Genomic DNA, 20,064 nt, shown 5'->3' with positions numbered 1-20,064 from the left:
TCAGGGATGCTAAACTCACAGCCTGCAGGCTGGATGCGTCACGCACTGGTCATGTCCATGCCTTGTTTAGTGAAGGGGAAAAAACTCACAATATGTTATGTGACGCTGCCATGATGACGTGAGTTTGACACTCCTGTTCTATATCATATGAAGATTCAGTTTTATTGTGACATAATTATGTACTTCTGTGATAGCCTAAGCTGTGTATGAGGCAGATTTTTAAAAGCATAAGCATCTATAGATTTAGGAGCAATATCCCAGCGACCGGTAAGATCCCACAGAGTCGGTCTCCTCCGGGTCCCGTCAGCTAAACAATGTCAGCTGGCGGGCCCGCAGGGGAGGGCCTTCTCTGTGGCTGCCCCAGCTCTCTGGAACCAATTACCTCCTGAGGTCCGGACCGCCCCCACCCTATTGGCCTTCTGGAAAGCGGTGAAGATCTGGCTCTTCTGGCAGGCCTGGGGCCGTTGATTTCGTTATAATGATCTTGCGAGACCCGGCCACGAATTGGAGTGCATGTGTTTTAATGTTTTTAAAATTTTTAATGTTTTAATGTTTTTCTTTTTATCATTTTTAATGGGATTGTTCGCATTGTTTTATTCTTTGTTGTAAGCTGCCCAGAGTCCCTTGGGAGTTGGGCTGCTGCATAGAAATGTGACAAAATAAATAAATAAAATAAATTATGCATCAACAAAAACATCCAAGATGAAGGATATATTTAGTGTCTTGCCCCTTTTCAATACTTATGCTTAACTGAATTTAATTCTGTCTTATTATTTCGAATGCACAGTAGGCCTGCAGGATTTATTCCTGTCATGTCTGTCTATCTTTCTATATACTTATCAGCAAGGAGAATGTACATAGTCCTGGAGGGTCCACAAAATTATTTTTAGGAGGCAAGAAGCTTATCTCTTTTCAAGAGTGTGCTGCCAGGATCACAGGTTGTTTAGCTGGAAAGTAGGTGGACATAGGCAGCCTTCTAAAACACCACCACAAAACAAAATAAGCAGAAGAAACAAGATTTTAAATAAGGTTCTGAACAGAGGCTGCTCTCATTTGCTTATAACAGGAGAGAAGAATGCAAAACACAGCATGTAGAAGGGAATGTGAATAGAACTCTTTGCACCTTAGATATGTTTCTAAACTAAAAATGCTATGTCACACTCAACTACATTACTTTTACTGATTGTGGAGGCTCCAAATAAACCCTTTGTTTACTGAGAAAAGTAAGTATTTTGTAGAATTTCCAAATTGATTGAGAAACACAGAACTAATATACCTGAACTCAACTTTTAAAGGACTTTAAAACTTTTATCAAATATAATATTTGCAAGAAACATAAATTCAAACAATAGATTAATGAATAGAACATGGACATGAAAATTGTGCATAGAGAAAAAAATCTGAAAATTACAGCAGAAGCATGTGGGACTCATATTTTACTTTGAAGAGTAAATCTGGTTCCTTCAGATGCATTACTTCTTTAATCAGTGCAGAAAATAATTTTCAATGAATTGGATAGCAGTAAACATTAATCAAAGACAAATCTTCGTTTATTTCCGCAGTGTTTACACATGGGCAGTTTTACAGTACATAGGAATGTCTGGAATCCAGACATTTGGAAAATAAATATGCCACATATCCATGCAAGGGATTTTTTAGGTAAAAAGAGTTACTTTGATTATACACTTCAGAGAACAGTATGACATTACATATTTCTGAAAAATAAAGGATGATTCAAGGGAAAAAAAAAAGAATCCTTGGCAAGTCAGTATAATAAATTAATAAATTAAAACAATTGATTAATGAAAGCATCCCAAAATCTAAGGAATTTTTCACCATCTCTTTCTTTTAACATTCCATTGTCTCAAAGCACTGATGCCAGCATACATATTTTCTTATTATTATTTCTAATCAAAATCCTCTATTTTTCTTGCTACCCAAAAAAGTTTTGGGTAGCTACCAAGTCTTGCTACCCAACAGTCTCACCAAATTTTCAGTCTAATGTGGCATAAGTGTCAGAGTCTCCAGATGTAGAATTACACATTTGTAGGCATAAAATTGTAGGCACCACACACTTGGTTTAGAATAGAAACAAAATGCACAAGTACAGTTTATGTGTCTTATGAAAAGAAGGACTAGGGGTGACATGATAGCAGTGTTCCGATATCTCAGGGGTTGTCACAAAGAAGAGGGAATCAAACTATTGTCCGAAGCACCTGATGGTAGAACAAGAAGCAATGGGTGGAAATTAATCAAGGAGAGAAGCAACTTAGAACTGAGAAGAAATTTCCTGACAGTTAGAACAATTAATCAATGGAACAACTTGCCTCCAGAAGTTGTAAATGCTCCAATATTGGAAGTTAAGAAGAGATTAGATAACCATTTGTCTGAAGTGGTGTAGGGTTTCCTGCCTAAGCAGGAGGTTGGACGAGAAGACCTCTAAGGTCCCTTCCAACTCTGTTATTCTATTTTCTTGCCTAAATGTAGAGCCTTACTATTTTCACTACTGAATTTCATTTTGTTAGATGTTCAAGTCTGTCAAGATCCTTCTGTATCTTAAGCCAATCTTCTGGAGTGTTGGCTACTCCTGCTAGCTTGGTGTCATCTGCAAATTTGATGAATTCCCCATCTATCCCCTTGTCCAAATCATTGATGAATATGTTGAAGAGTACTGGGCCTAAAACAGAGCCCTGGGGTATCCCACTGCATACTTCCCTCCACGTAGATGCAGTTCCATTGAGGACTACACATTGAGTGTGGTTGGTCAGCCAGTTACAAATCCATCTTGTGGTGGTGCTGTCTAACCCACATTTTCTATTTTATCAAGTGGTAGGTTATGGTCTACTTTGTCAAATGCCTTACTGAAGTCCAAGTAAATTATATTGACAGCATTCCTCTGGTCCACTAGTTTTGTCAGTTTGTCAAAGAATGCAATAAGATTAGTCTGGCATGATCTGTTTTTGACAAACCCATGTTGGCTTTTGGTTATTACTTTGTTTGCTTCTAGATGTTTGCTTATCTGTGTTTGTTTATCTGTTTGCTTATCTGTAGTTTGTTATCTGTGCTATGATGTATGTTGCTCTACAAATAATAATTTTAAAAGAATTCACAATATGTTGGCTAGATATTGAGAGTTCTAACATGAAGGTGAATTGTATATTGCTAAATGGACAGTTGAGTAGCTGTTAATGATAGATTTTCCAACACCACAAGCTAATACTAAAATGGTCCTTAGGTTGCCTGGCTCTCAGTTTGAATGCATGTCTATACATGTACAAATGCATCTAAACACTATTAGGTATTATGGGAATGTGTAAAAAAATTGAAGCTGGGCGATGAGTAGCCCTATGTCCTCTTTCTTTGTTGTATAACATCCAGAGACTCAGTTGACTGGAGTGTCTATTAATATTTCAAATAAACATTGCAAATAAACCATACACACAAATGTTACTATTGGGAGCAAATGGTTATTCACTGTCTGAAGGAAGGAAACCAATCCCGGATTTTGCGTGCAAACTTTTACATGCAAAACTTCTAAATCTCAGTGTGGAAATTTCACAGCTGTATACACAAAAAAATGACTCTGGCTTGCAGAGATTTCACCTATCAGGATATTCTTACTTATTTAAAATCATCTCTCAAAGCTTGGAGGCAATCAATTCTTTAGCTTTTCTGTTACAGTGGTAATTGTTTTTACCCACTAGTGACTTTTCATGAGAAACTACAGTGCAATGATTTTCCATTGTCTTCTGCATCCCTGTTTATTTTTTTTTGTATGGATGTATTTTATCATTGCCAATATATATCTGCCACAGCTCTTCTAGCCTACATGCTTCCATTTGTAGTTGCTACTGGTAGAGCAGCTGCTTTCTATCAGAGTTAATCTTATTACCTGTCAAGTCATGGCACTGGATATATTGTTGTCAATATATTTCTTGCATGTTAGGGTTACTACATTCTTCTAGGAATCTCATATTTGTTCACAGTTGTTATTTGACACACTTATATCACAGCTAACCATTATATCTAAGAGCTATTCCATATATCCAGTCCCTGAGATGGACATTGTACCCACAAGATTTCTATGAATGGGATGAAGTTTTAATCAGTAGGACTGAAAGACATTTAAAGTTTTCCATTTGTCAATTTGTTTTAATGTAGATTTCAAAATACCTGTAGTCAGTTTAAGAGTATATTGTCCATTCAGTTCTCAATTATATCTCTGACAGTTTCTCATGTATCTTCCATTTACTTTCTTCAAATTATTTTAGAAATGCATATTAAAAGAGATTTGATGTAATCCATTTTATACATTTACCTGAGACTAAGATCAATTGAATTTAATAGGACTTGTTCTTCAATAGATACCCATAGCAGAAAAATGCAATTGTAGTTAAACAATAGAGACAGAAGATTTTCAAACAGATTTTCCTAACTTTAGTTTATTATCTAGACAACTGAATTTCATACTTATCTTTTCAGATTGTCATTGCCAGCATCATGTGCAGCTATAATAAGAATGATTGGACTGAGCTTTCAAAAATGGCTGAGGTAATGACTTACTAATAAGCCTTCTCTTTTCTCCCTCTTTCCTCTTTTCTTTCTTTCCCCTTACTCTGTAATTGTGTAAAAGAAGAAATTCAAATGAAAAATGAGGGTTTAAAATGTATCTGTGATTGCTTGTTTGTTCTGTGTTTTCATTAAAATGATAGAAATGTAAATTAAATGAATCTATTCCATAGAAATGGTCCCCTGGACTTTGCATGCTACCTGAAAATTCTGTAGCCTTTGAATTTCTATGCTTTTTTATTTGCATTTTAAGCAACATGCATATTATGACGGATGCCTTGATAAAATTTAATTCTACCTTTGAGAACCTAACTTGATCTTACTTTGCCTTCAGGCACTCCAGTTTGACAGCAGTGGAAGAAATTTTGAATATAAAACTCTTGAATATTTAAAATATAAAAGGCTCGTTTAATGCTGTTCTGGTTCTAATACAAATTTACAATAAAGGAGGAGAAAAAATACCACATAAAAGTTGCTGTACATAATAGCACTTTGTTGCACTTTTTCTATACTTTAAATACCATCTTGCACAAATGAAAGTAACTTTGTCAAACACTTGGAATTTGTAGCTTATACATATTGTATAGCTATATGTGTGTGTGTGTGTGTGTGTGTGTGTGTGTGTGTGTGTGTGTGTGTGAAAGTTGCCAAAATACTCTCAATCTTACATGGGAAAAGACCCGAATAAACCAAGACTTACGTGTGTGTGTGTGTGTGTGTGTGTGTGTGTTTTCGTAGATTTTCATGGGTAGAGGTATGGAAGTCTTGGCATATTCAGGTCTTTTCCCGTGTAAGATTGAGAGTATCTTGGCGACGTTTCGACGAGGTCCCACTCGTCATCTTCAGGCTGGTGCCTTTGGCTTCATGCCTGTTCTTTGCTTGCACAGCAAAGCCGAAGGCACAAGCCTGAAGATGACGAGTGGGACCTTGTCGAAACATCGCCAAGATATTCTCAATCTTACACGGGAAAAGACCCGAATACGCCAAGACGTGCATACACACATACACACACACACACACACACACACACACACATACAGACGTGTGTCTATATATACATATATATACATATACATATACATACATACATATATATATATATATATATATATATATATATATATATATACATATATATATATATACACACACATACACACACACTGCTATACAACAGTATTTGATATATGTAAATTTAGAAAGTGAAATTTGATTGTGCTTTTAATATATAATTGTGCTGTGTGTACCCTGACCTATCCAGTATCCTTGAAGCAAGAAAACTATTGCAGTTTTACAAACTGTCACAATCACCTGTTATGTTATGGGCCTATAAAAAGAACATTTTTAAAAATGTTAAACATTTCACTGTCAAGTATTTGTGACCTTCCAGGTACATAAATTCTAGAGGGTAGTCAGTCTGGTCTCCACAGGAGGCCAACCTATATATACAAAAGGTCAACTTGTCACAGAAGTGGAGAACAAAAATAACAACAGCACATGCATAGGTTAAGACGTTCAAGAGGAGAGGAAAGGCTTTAAGAAAATTATGGATAGCATTTTTCATGATTGGTCTCTTTGGAATTTGTGAACCATCACTACACAGCATGCAAAAATCATTTCTGTCACTCAGAAGTACAAATTGCAAATCAAGTTCTAATTTTGTCAGATTTTTTTAAATCAAACATCCTGGCTTATTAAATCAGAATAAGCATGTAAGACTGGGTGGAGTTAGGCCAAATTTCTTTTTTTTTAAAAAAAAAAAATATTGATCCTTAAATCATTTTTGGAGTTATACAATTGATTTTGAGAAGACTAGACCTCCTGCAGACAATCCAAAGAGATGCATCTACGGTTGCTATTAGTTAAGCTAATGTCTTATTTATTATTTGTTTGCTTAGTAAAATTAAAATATTTAATACATCTTTTTATGTAGCCATTTTAACTGGTATACAAATAACATTATTAAGACACAGCTATCAAATTATAATAATTAAAAATGTTAATATAAAATGATGTAGTCACTAAGAGTTTACACCAACTTAATATCACATAATCATCAATATAGAACAGGAACAAGGAGGTGGATACAAACACACACACATACACACATTTCACATATATAAAATACATAAACACATACTGTATATACATTCATATACAACATACATGTATATGCATTCATATAATACATGTTCTGTGCTAAGAGTGATTGGATTGGTCATCAAAGAGTCAGGACCAGGCCAACTATTGGAGGTCTTGGGTGACAAATAGCTATAAGACTCAGAATTGTTGGCTGTGCAACCATGGCCAGAACTTGCAGGACCTCTGAAAGAAAATGTGTTTATCTGTCACAAATATACAAAGCTTGAAAACAAAATAAAATCAGTCAACACTTCATGAAGAAGAAACAGTACAGTTCTGAGCACAGCTATGGGGCAACCCAAAAAATTTCAACAAAAAAATGCAGCTTAGATAAAGGAGGTGGATAAGAATTAAAAAATAAGCTGAAATGAAAGAACTTGTAATAACAGCAGAAATGGTGGGAAAAAGGCAAGAAAGTTCAAGAATTCATCGGCATTACAAGAAGTAAAACTGCATGTTCTTGATTGAAACATCTGTCTAGTTTACACCAATTCATTGCCAATCAGTTTAACAACCAACTGTAAGAAGGTGAAACTGAATCACCTGATAATGAAAGATCCAACAACAGGGGAAGTACCAGGCAACTATAGGAAAATCACCTGCTTACCAACAGATTGCTAATTGATGTGGAAGTCGATGCAATCCAACAGCATTTAGTTGAAGACAAGGTTTCTCCATTTGAGCAAAAGAAAACTTCCTAAATAGCAGAGGAACAAAAGATCAGATCCCAGTTGACAAGATGATTTTGGAAAACTGCAAGAGTAGAAAGAGCACTTGATGTAGCTTGGATTGATTACAAGAAGGCATTTAACTTCCTGCCACATGATTGGATAATCTAGTGCCTAGAAATAACAGAAGTCATGAGAAGCTTTGTGCAAAGATCAGTAGCACAATGCAAGATACAGTTGCTGGTCAATGGAGATAGATTGGGAGTGATTACTACCCTGTTTTCCCAAAAATAAGACATCCCTTGATAATAAGCCCAATCGGGCTTTTGAGTGCATGCGCTAAAATAAGCCTCCCCCTGAAAATAAGCCCTCCCCAAAAATATTTAAACGCAGAACTGGAAATCAGGTAAGATGGCAAGAGGAGTGCCATCTTGCTCCACACACCCCAAAATAATAAGATCTCCCTGAAAATACGGCCCAGTGCTTATTTTGGAGTTCAAAAAAAATGTAAGTCAGGATCTTATTTTCGGGGAAACACGGTATCAAGAGAGGACTCTTTCAGGGAGACTCACTTTTTCCACTACCATTTGTCACTGAACTGATTCCTCTGTCAACAATACTGAACAAGTCAAACTATGGCTATCAAACAGCAAAAACATCTATCAGGTTATCCCATCTCCATTTCATGGATCATCTGAAGCTATATGGAAAGTACCATCTGAAATAGAATTGCTATTCAATGTTGTATATATATATATATATATATATATATATATATATATATATATAATGTGTGTGTGTGTGTGTGTGTGTGTGTGTGTAGTTAATATTTCGGGTTTCTTCCCGTGTAATTGTGGATATATCCCTAAAAGGGTAGAAGCGACGTTTCGACAGAATTGGGACTCCCAACCAATCAGAATGAAAAGGTGGAGCCATCTCAGAATACCAGCACCAGATTTGAAATACCAACGGCAGTTAGTGCAAAATGACTGCTGACATAAGCCTGATGATGGCAGATGGGATTCTGTCAAAACGTCGCTTCTACCCTTTTAGGGATATATCCACAATTACACGGGAAGAAACCCGAAATATTAACTATACACACATACATACCCGTGAAAACTTACATATATATATATATATATATATATATATATATATATATATATATATATATGTATGTATGTATGTATGTATGTATGTATGTATGTATGTATGTCAGGCTTTTCAATGGGCCGGACAATGGACTCACCATCAACAGCAGAAGATAATGAAAACTAAAGGAATCAAGATGTCTTAATGTTAAATAACATTAAGAATCTGAATGAAGATGAATACTGCAAATATTTTGGCATCCTTCAAGCTAACAACATCAAGTACACTGAAGTAAAAAAGAAGATTAGAAGCAGGAGTGAAATCTAAAATTTTTCCCTACCGGTTCTGTGGGCATGGCTTGGTGGGGGGGTGTCCTGTGACTGAGTGGGCGTGGCCAACTCAATGTCACTCATAGCCATGCCCACTCAGTCCCAACACCCCCTTCCACCAAGCCACGCCCATAGAACCCAGTAGGAAAACTTTTTAAATTTCTTTCTCCCGTGGCTCCGCCCACCTGCCCCATTCCCCGGACTCCTACTGCTCACTTTTCTCCTGCAGCTGGCTGTCAGGGAAGGCAAGCACCCGAAAGGTACCCGAGTCACTCACTCTCCTTCTTGAATGAGCTACTCTGGTCCACGTGCCGGCTGTGCAAGCGCACACCATTTATTTAATTCAGTGGCAGGTTGGGTGTGCACTTGCGCAGCCGGCGCGTGGACCAGAGCAGCTCATTCAAGAAGGAGAGTGAGCGACTCTGGTACCTTTCGGGCACTTGCCTTCCCTGACAGCCAGCCGCGGGAGAAAGGTGAGCAGTAGGAATCCGGGGAATGGGGAGGGTGGGCAGGTGGGTGGAGCCTCCAGCTGCCATTGCTACCGGTTCTCTGAACCACCGGCCATCATCGCTACCTACTTGCCCGAGCCGGTCCGAACCGGGAGCATTTCACCCCTGGTTAGAAGTGAATACATCATGAGAGTGAAGAAGATCTTGAAATCCAAAATCAGCAGAGGAAATACCATCAAGGCAATTAAAATCTTGGCATGGTAATTCATCATTGGATACACAGCTGGATGTCTGAGCTTGACCCAAACAGAATTAAAAGCCCTGGATAGGAAGACACACACAACCCGCCAAAAAAAAAAAAAGAATTACAATAAATCTTGTATTTTATCCACTCAGTAATCTTGAGAGATTCTGCTTAACAAGGAAAATAGGTGGATGTGGAATGTTGCAAGTAGCCCAAACAGTTGAAGAAGAAAAAGGGCATTGGAAGAATATCTGAAGAACAGCGAAGAAGATGCATTGAAGCTAGTATTCCATGGAGGCTTACTGGTCTACAAAAAGACCAAATAAAGAATAGCAAAGAGACATGGCAAGGCAAGTGTTACATAGTCAGTACTAGTAGGCAAAATAGATAACAAGACCTGGCAATGACAAAGATTAGGAAATGTACAGAAAGAGATTGGAGGGGAGGGCAAATTCTGACTGCAAATTCTGGCTGCACAAGTCCTTTGTGCACAAATGTACACAAAGCCAAAATAAAGAAGATAGCAACAGACAGCAAATGCCACCTCTGTAAAGCTGAAAAAACAGTGGGCCACCTAGTTAGCTGCCGCAAGAAGATTGCACAAATGAAGTACGAACAGCAGCATGACAAAGTAGCAACAATGGTGCAATGGAATATCTGCAAGAAAAACTATTTGCCTGCAAGCAAGAATGGGTGGGATTACAAAACAGACAAAGAAATAGAAAATGAAGAAGCCAAAGGGCTATGGGGTTTTAGAATTCAAACAGTGAAGCCCCTACCACATAAACCCCAGACTTAACTATTTTTCATAAGAAAGACAAAAGATGCAATCCCAGAACAACTGAGCATCACTTGAACCTCATCAGCATTGCCAAAATCACCAAAGTTCCATTGCAAAAGGCAGCTTTACCTGTAAGAGCTTATATCCTGCAATAATACCTTTAACACCATTAAACAACATCCACCTATCGCAGATCCTTGAGAAGGACTCTATAAGTGGATAACAAATCCAGACTAAACATTTGCCTGACTGTGCAACTAACCATAATGACAACAACAACAACAATGGATAGTCCCATTGATCCTTAGTGGTCAACATTACCCACTTTGGGGGACTCTGGTTTGAAGCATTCTATAAAAACATGCTTTATGAACTGAAAGTTTCTACTGAATGATCTCAGGCTACTAGGAAGAGGCAAGTTAGCTTTCGGCTTCTCTTCCTTTTTCTCTGCAGATAAGAGTCCCTGAGCAGAAATGTTTTGCAGGCCAGCAGGATTTTAATGTAATGATGAAGATAAAATACAGAGTTAATGGACTTCATTTCAAGTACACATTTCCTAAAATCTGCATCATAGTTCTCTAGAAATATAGAGGTTTATCTTGATGACCATTGAATAAAGATCTTCAGGGTAAAACTAATTTAATCATGAGAAGTAGAATCTTTATAATTCATAATGACAGAAAATCTGTTGGGATAAAATAAGAACTTTTTCCTGAACTTAATCATATCTCCTAAGGAAATATAATCTTTGCAAACCTCTGAAGAGGTTTGGTTTGCTTCATCCCCAGGGCACATACTATAGGAAATACGGTATACTGTATAGTCTCACAGTTCAGATTAGCTGAACCTATTGGAAGCCAACTACATGAGCTACTAGCCTAACTTCAAGGGTTTTTATTGGAGAAAAACTGAAGGGTTCTGTACATTAAAGCAGGATATAATTCCAGTCAATAAATAAAAAGGTGGATAAATGGCATTCAGTGGAAGTGGAGAGACCTCTGGCTAAAAGAAATATATTTCATATAAAGAGGACTCAGTCAAGTTGCCTGGCATTTACTCTAATTCTGATTGCTTTCTGTCATCCACCACTTACTTGTTCTTTTAATGTTCTGTTCCAGACATATGTACTAAATTTGTGCATGCCTTCCAAGAATCCCATTCCTTCAAGATTTCTAATGTAGTGACCTAATTAAATTAAATTCTCTAATACTGTTTCTGTGTTATAAACCAACATGGAACATGGAACAATGGAAACAGACCACCACTAGCAACCAGTTACTAATACCAATTGTAAGCAATTCTTCTGGTACAGAAAACCAACGTATTGGGGAGAATGTATTCATCTTGCCCACATCTTAAAATGCCTAAGAGATTTTTTTATATGGAAACGTGTACAATAGTTTGATGTAAACACATTTTGAATCTGTTGTCTGAGTTGTACAGACTTATTGCACTACTCATTTGACAATATTTCCAGAATTGTTTAATTTAACTCAGAATTAATTTAGGAAAAGTAGAAAGTTAACTACCCCTGTTAATATAAAAGGATGCCTTCCTTTGGATATTCCCTTTATTTTTATTTGATTTTCTGTTGCTCTGAAATATTTTGTGTGGAATTAGTAATCAGTCTGTGTTGGCTGGAGGGCAGAGGTCGACCTCAAGGCACTTGGTTTGTGGGGTGCCACAAGGGTCGATCCTCTCGCCTCTCTTGTTCAACATTTATGTGAAGCCGCTGGGCGAGATCATCCATGGGTTTGGGGTGCAGTGCCATCTGTACGCTGATGACACCCAGCTGTACATCTCCACCCCAGACCACCCCAATGATGCCCTTGAAGTGATGTCCTGGTGCCTGGAGGCCGTGCGGGTCTGGATGGGGAGGAACAGGCTCCGACTCAATCCCTCCAAGACTGAGTGGCTGTGGATGCGTCCCGATATAGTCAGCTGGTGCCATCGCTGACTATTGGGGGCAAGACATTGGCCCCCACGGAGAGGGCGCGTAACTTGGGTGTCCTCCTGGACGCACGGCTGTCTTTAGAAGAGCATATGACGTCCGTGGCCAGGGGGGCTTTCTATCAGGTTCGCCTGATACGCCAGTTGCGCCCCTTTCTGGATCGGGACTCCCTATGCACGGTCACTCATGCCCTCGTTACTTCCCGCTTCGACTACTGCAATGCTCTCTACATGGGGCTCCCCTTGAGGAGCACTCGGAGGCTCCAACTGGTGCAGAATGCGGCCACGCGGGTACTTATGGGGGCGACATGGCGCTCCCACGTGACACCTCTCCTGCGCGAGCTGCATTGGCTTCCAGTGGTCTTCCGAGTGCGCTTCAAGGTGCTGGTTCTCATCTTCAAAGCACTCCATGGCTTAGGACCCGGTTATTTACGAGACCACCTTCTGCCTCTGATAACCTCCCACCGGCCAACACGCTCCCACAGAGAGGGTCTCCTCAGGGTGCCGTCTGTCAGGCAATGTCGGCTGGCGACCCCCCGGGGAAGAGCCTTCTCTGTGGGGGCACCCGCCCTCTGGAATGAGCTACCCCCAGGGATACGACTAATCCCGGACCTCCGTACCTTCCGCCGGGCCCTGAAGACTTTTTTATTTCAGCAAGCCGGACTGGGTTAAAAATTTTAATTGGGTGAATTTTATGGGTAAGGGGTTTTAAATTGGAGAAGCCAAAGATAATTTAATTTTGTTTTAATTGTATTTTAATATTTGTATTGTGTGTTTTAATTTTGGCTGTTCACCGCCCCGAGTCCTTCGGGAGAGGGGGTGTTATAAAAATTTAATAAATAAATAAATAAATAAATAAATAAATAAATAAATAAATAAATAAATAAGTAATGAACTAAAATAAATATTGATGTAGGGGGAGGAAATATTGCATGTGCTGCGAGTTACATATCAGGTTGTCATTTGGGAAATTGCCTTCACTAAAGTGCTCGAGCATTTGGCAGTTAATATTTGATTCCCTCCCCCCTTTTCTGTGTATCATGTAGGCTTCTGGAGCTGATGCCCTGGAGTTGAATTTATCATGCCCGCATGGCATGGGAGAAAGAGGCATGGGACTGGCTTGTGGGCAGGTAGGATTTTTAGTCTCTTTTATTTCTCTGTTGCTGTACAGCACCATTTCACTGATAGTTCTAGCTCAGGGCTAGAACACAAGGAGTGGATTGCTAGCTTGGAATTCCCTGGTCTCTTCCTCTTTAAATATTTAGTGCCAAAAATGGGGGAAGTGACAAGCGTCTGAGATTACACACAGTGTTTATTTTTATGGAAGACAAAATTGCATTATGCGCTTGACAGGAAGCAATATCATAACAAATAGTTGCCAAAATGCTCAGACAGAATTGTACTTTATACATTCTTAATGCTGACTAGCCTCTCTGGGGAAGAACCATACAAGCAACATGATGCTCATAGGCATTTTACAGAACGTTAGCTACACTGGTGGCATTTTATGGTTAGTTGAAACTATACTAAGAAGTGACGAGGAATCTGCGTGGGAACACAGAATGGACTTGGGTGACCTCTTTCTAAGCCACTGGTTTTGTCATTTCAGTTCCTAAAGTGGAGCCATGTATGTCCACATTTCTCTCCCATGGAATGAGAATGGAAGACCTTGGTCCAAACTCCCTGAGTGTTAGAAACCCAATTAGTTGAAACAGAAGAAAGTATATTTTTTTTAGTTGCTTCCAGTGCCAGCTTTTATTTTTAAAAGGAACTCAGCATATGGAACTGTTAGGAGTAAGGAGAAACATGAAGTATTATAATGGGATACTTCACAAGATAAGCTTAACCAATTTAAAACACCTGCTTTATATCTAAAGAAATAAACAGGGATCTATATTTAAGGAACCAATACTATGAAGTGAATACAGAGCTAAGAAAACCATAACCATCTCTAAAGGCACATAATTTGTTTACAGGGAAGAGTCATACTGCAAAAGTGGAGGAGGAAAAAACAGAAATTCCTCCATTTCCCCTCTCTCTCTTCTCTCACTACAACATCTTATTATGATTTTTCTTAGATAAAGAGACTATTGCATCAAAGAGTTCAGCATTTTTCATGGATTGCTTTAAATGTTTCAGGTAGACTTAGTTTACATATTCTGCTAATGTAATCCACATGTAAAGCAACAATTTGTTGTATTTCATAGATCTGATTAAATCTGAATGCAACAGTGTGTGTGTGTGTGTGTGTGTGTGTGTGTGTGTGTGATTTTTTTCCTGCATTTCCAAAGATGCTTATTTTCTTTTTACATAGTGCTGTTGCTGTCTTTATTCCCACAACCAAATTATCTGATGCTACATTAAATCTTGAGGTTCTGCTTTGGCCTAAATCAGCCTTTCCCAACTGGTGCTTACCAGATGTATTATATTATACTTCTTGTAATATTCAATCAGGAAAATATATTGGACAACACTGGCACAGATTCCAGGATATATTTAGGGAATGTACATAGAAAGCAAAATACTTTTATGAATAAGCAATAAGATGATACAACACACAACAGTAGCTCAGGCTGCTTTGGAACTTGAGGGTAATCCAAAAGGTACACATTGAGACATATTTTTTTAAAAAACTGGCTTCCTATATTTTTTCCATACATAATATAACTATGTTCCTGTCTCACTTGTCATTTTCCCAAATGATTAAAAAAAACCTTTTCCCCCCACTTATAACTTCCTCTGAGATCTTCAGTTATATTTCTATACCCGTTGAGACAGTCATTTTTCTATAAAAGAGATTTCTTGCTTTCACTAATCCCCATCCCTCAACTCAAAATGTTGAATTTCAGAATTTGTTTTCCATCTTTCCACATTACAGCATCTGCAGTCATTTTCTCTAGTCCCCTTCTTCCTGAAGTATTTGCCCAATATGCATGGAGTTGGCCTATCCTGGTTTTTTGCATTTTTTTGGTATTTCTTCATACCTCTGGTTCCACTCTCATTGCTCGATGGAAGTCTATAGTGCTTGTTTGACATAATACCACTAAGCCTTCTATGATAAAAAGGATCATTTGCTTCATTAATATAATATAAGAAACTGGAGAACAAACATGTCCTCATAAAGCAAGCACGACAAGGTTAAAAGACCAAGGGGACGGACACTAGGAGAAAAACAGAGAACAACTGAACAGTGAAAAAGAAGGGAAGGGGAGGGAAGAAAGAGGAGATAATTAGCAGATATAATAATCAACAATTGTTAAAGAAGAGATGAACACTGGTGGTTTTTACAACAAAATGAATTATCTATCTGTAAATAAGCAGAAAGTACTGGTGTTGTATCCTTAAACAGAAACATTCTATGTGAGTTTTACATACAGTATAATTGCTAACATTATCGCTAAATAATATTTAAATTGTTTCGCATTCATTTGACCTTTGAGTAAATAAGAAAATGTAGTTTTTCATCCTATAGCGGAAAGATACCAGGCTATGAGGAACAGAATTCTAAAGATATCATTTTGCAGTAGTGGCAGCAAAATGTTAAACTAAACTTAAACTTGGAAGAATAGGTAACCTCGACTTTGCTGCACCCTCCACTTCTGTATATAGGTTGGTTCATACATTACTTTGTTCTCATTTAGAAGGTTTTGTTTATTATTATTGCTCTACCACTTTGATCATATAGATGTCTGAATAGAGAAGCAAAGAACTAAACATATTTTCAAATGGCCTAACCTTACCACTACTGTCCTTAGCACAGTCTTTCAGAAATCTATGCTATTCATTCATTCATTTTTTTTCTGGGAATTGCTAGAAACTTCAGCGTAAATAGAATGTATATAGCAGTAATGGCTAACCTTTTTGCCATTGTGTGCCAAAAGTGGGGGGAGCGCGTGGGGGAGTTCGTGCGCATGTGTGCCTACCCCCACGTGCACATGCGTGTGGCATGCAATGGCACAGTGGGCCCAGTAGGCCCGTTTTTCGCTCTCCTCAGGCTCCATAACCTTTGGAGGGAGGAGGGTGAAAATGGTCTTCCCTAACCCCCCCCCCCGAGGCCCTCAGGGGGCTGGAAACAGCCCGTTTCCCAACTTCTGGTGGGCCCAGAAGACCCGAAAATCAGCTGGCCGGCGCGCACCTGTGCACGCGTGCCATAGTTTCGCCATCACAGGTATATAGAAACATGGTGAAAGAGTGAGTGGGGAATGGCAGTTATTTCATTCAATTCTAAAGAGAACAGAGATTATTACTTTGGGGGCCACACTAGAAGACAGGACAAGCTGACAACACACAACACTCTCTGTTTACAATTTTAGACCAAGGTTCTGTTACATAGTCTGCAAGTTAAGGGGACCAGAACAGAAGTGCAAATATGGAGACAACCTTATATCAGAAACTTTAAGGATATCAGAACAGAACTGCAAAAATAGACTGTAGATATATTCAAATTTTCTTTAAACATCCCTTCTAAACATAGGAACAATAGATGAATTTAGTGGCAGTAGTATCTGCAAAGGCACCAGCATCTGGGTTTCATTTTTCCATATAAGGTCAGGTTGGGGAACAGAGGAACGAAGAAGAATAAATTCAAATGACTTACAAATCTATTCACAAGGAATGGTTCTTGAAGGCTTACCAGTTATGGTGTTCTCGGAAGTCCTTGTTTATAGCTAAAACCAGAAATTACAGGCACTTTCCTATTTTAACAATTAGAATTTAAATGACCCTATCTCCAAAGATTTTCCCCTATGCTTCTGTAGTTTGGCAGGTTTCTTAGACATTGGCAACCAAAAAAATGGAAATGGGGATAATTGCTACATTTTCACCTTTGCATGAATATATCTTTAGTTTTTTGTCTCAAATTTGGTATGATTTATTGCATGAAAAGACCAGAATGCCTATGCAGTTTAATTCTTTCCAAAACCACCAAGGCTACAGGCACTTTTCTTTTTGAAATAATCGAACAGTCTAGCTCCAAAACCTATGGATTTTGGATTTCTATTTCTAGGAATGTGGGCAGGCTTCTTCCCATCAGAAGATTCTATTGTGCCTGCTAATCAAATCCCCTTCTGTTAAAAAACAGAAAATTCAATGATCTATTATTTTCCCATGATAGCCAAAAGTAGCTTCAAACTTGGCCCACAAACCAAGCCACCTCTGTTTCAGTAGGAGTTGAATCGATCTATTTTCTGAAATGCTTAATCAGGTTCAAATAAAACTTATTCCACAACCCTATAATAAATTCTATTATATGCATCACTGAGCTTTATGTAAACATATGTATTATCCATCTATTTAAATGCCTTTGTATGTATTATATACTGTATATCGTTTATTATTGAGGAGTTAATTTGGCTGTGTGTCCTTTTTACCTTTTCAAAAAGTGTTGGTGGAAAGGAATAAAGATGGTTGAAAGGAAATGTAGGGAGAGAGAAGTATGGAAGGGGTATGAATTTAAATGTTAAGTTACAGCAAGCTATGGGATATACTGCTTTGGGAATTCAAATGAAAACAATCAAGAAATGTTCTGGGGCACACTGAAATAAGAATTGTAATTTAATACCAGACTGATTCCCCTAAAATGGTGCTTTGGGCCAGTAAAATAAGGATTTGTTTAATGGAAATGTGTAAAATATTAAAAGAAAATCCATATAAGAGGAGTGCAAAACCATATATGCATGTTTATGGAATAATAATTTTGGTGTATTATTAGTTTGTGGTTTCTTCCAGGGGTCTTATAAATCCACAGGATAGCCTTGGGCTCTAAAATTGAGCAATTGGCTCTTTGATTCTCCTGTTGCTGGAAGATATGTAAAAATGTTTGTAGCCAAGTTGTTCCCTACTGACTACACATCTAAGAGGCTTCCAGTGTTTGCATTCATTATTCCTGCTGGTGCAGGTTGGAAATGGTTTATGCAAAAGAAAGATAAGGGGGGGTGTTAATACTTGAATGTGTGTATATGTATATATATATATATCAAGAATATCTTGACCTGTAACACAGAAACTTAAAAAAAAAACCTATCACATTGCATCCATTTGTCATCTATACCCTTTCCTATCAGAGGCTGCAACATTAGCAGTTTATTTTAAATCTGAAATTTGAAAGTCAATCTGCTGCCAACAATAAGCTACAGATTTTACTACAGAATTTACATGGAAAAATTAATCCCAGTTGGTTGATGTTTTTAATTCCTCACCCTCTCAGAATCTGCACTTTGAAAGAAACCATATGTAATAGCTTTTTAAAAATCCTTAATAATAATTGGGCTGTTTGTATCACATCTCCTTATAGGTACAAGATTGAATAAAGAGAAAGAGAGAGATTGAGATGCACAAACTATTGCAGAAACAATAAAGATGATTGTCTGTTTCAATGAAATTATATTCCTTTGGTACAAGTCCAGATTTTCTCAGTATTCTATTTTGGAATTAACTATAATTACAGCCTAGCAAGGACAGAAGATCAATGATTTTACTGAAGAATTTGTTATTGTTAGATTAGGTCAAGGGTTAAAAATAAAATTGATCAGCTGATTTTAAACTTATCAGCAACAAGGCAAAGCTACATACCTGTGAAGTTTATGTGCCAAGAGCCCTGTTATAATTAATGCACCCCACTCTGCTGCCATGCTTGGGGAAAATCAGGAAAATCTTTTATTGAATTATTTTAAAAGAAAGATTAAAAAAAACTAACAGAAACTAATATAGATTAAAGGAAACAAATAAAAAAGGAAGGAAGAACCCAAGATGCAAAAGTAAGGGGAAAAAATATGTAGAAGTCGTTTCCCATTTATTCTACAGCATTTATAAGTGCACAGTAAGTATAAATTTACCTCTTACTCTATGGTACAGCATACTTCACTTATTCCTATAATTAAGGTGACCAGATTTTAACATTGGTAAAGAGGGACATTGTGGGCGTGGCTTATTTTGTGGGCGTGGCTAGCTGGTCATGTGACCGGGTGGCCATGGCTATGTCTATAGGGTAAGGTGAACAGATTTTAACATTGGTAAGAAGGACACCATTGTGGGCGTGGCTTATTGTGTGGGCGTGGCTTGGAGGCCATGTGACTGGGTGGGCGTCGCTACCTGGTCATGTGACCGGGTGGCCATGGCTATGTGTATAGGGACTACTCAGAGGGCTGAAAAGTCATTTCTGACAGGTCCTCACACTTTTGACTGGTCCTCACACTTATGACCATCCTCACATTTATGCCCGTGCAGCATTCTTAACAACCATGTCACTCATTTCACAACTGCTTCTCTTCAACATGGTGACAAGATAGGGCAAAAATGTAAAATGTGAGGACAGTCGTAAGTTCGAGGACTGGTCAAAAGTGTGAGGACCAGTCAAAAATAACTTTTTCAGCCCTCTGAGTAGTCCATATGCACAAAAGGACTAACCAGAGAGCTGAAAAAAGTCATTTCTGACAGGTCCTCGCACTTTTGACTGGTCCTCACACTTATGACCATCCTCACATTTATGCCCATGCAGCATTCTTAACAACCATGTCACTCATTTCACAACTGCTTCTCTTCACCATGATGACAAGATAGGGCAAAAATGTAAAATGTGAGGACAGTCATAAGTTCGAGGACTGGTCAAAAGTGTGAGGACCAGTCAAAAATAACTTTTTCAGCCCTCTGAGTAGTCCATATGCATTAAAGGATTACAGCAATAGAGAGGGATGAAGGAATGGAAATTAGAGTAGGAGTGAGGGTAAGAGAGGGAGGAAGAGAGGAGGAGAAGGATAAAGAAAGAGGAAGTAGGGAGGAGAAAAAGAGGGTGGGGGGAAGAGAAAGTAAGAAGGAAAGAAAAGAGAGAGGTGGTAGGTTT

The 20,064-nt window shown here is 38.2% G+C and overlaps 1 protein-coding gene across 1 annotated transcript in view; it reads left to right on the top strand.

Moving 5' to 3' along the window:
- The window catches only part of DPYD (dihydropyrimidine dehydrogenase), a 560,719-nt gene that overhangs the window by 375,483 nt on the left and 165,172 nt on the right, over positions 1-20,064 (top strand). The window contains exons 15-16 of the mRNA XM_070941074.1: positions 4,483-4,551; positions 13,274-13,357. Of these exons, the coding sequence (XP_070797175.1) occupies positions 4,483-4,551; positions 13,274-13,357 (153 nt within the window). The remainder of the gene's footprint in view (positions 1-4,482; positions 4,552-13,273; positions 13,358-20,064) is intronic.

Source organism: Pituophis catenifer, unplaced genomic scaffold, assembly GCF_029215685.1.
Source record: "Pituophis catenifer annectens isolate HBS135680 unplaced genomic scaffold, rPitCat1.0.hap2 SCAF_3, whole genome shotgun sequence".
Classification (NCBI taxonomy): Eukaryota; Metazoa; Chordata; class Lepidosauria; order Squamata; family Colubridae; genus Pituophis; species Pituophis catenifer.
This window is presented reverse-complemented; position numbering and strand designations above follow the sequence as displayed.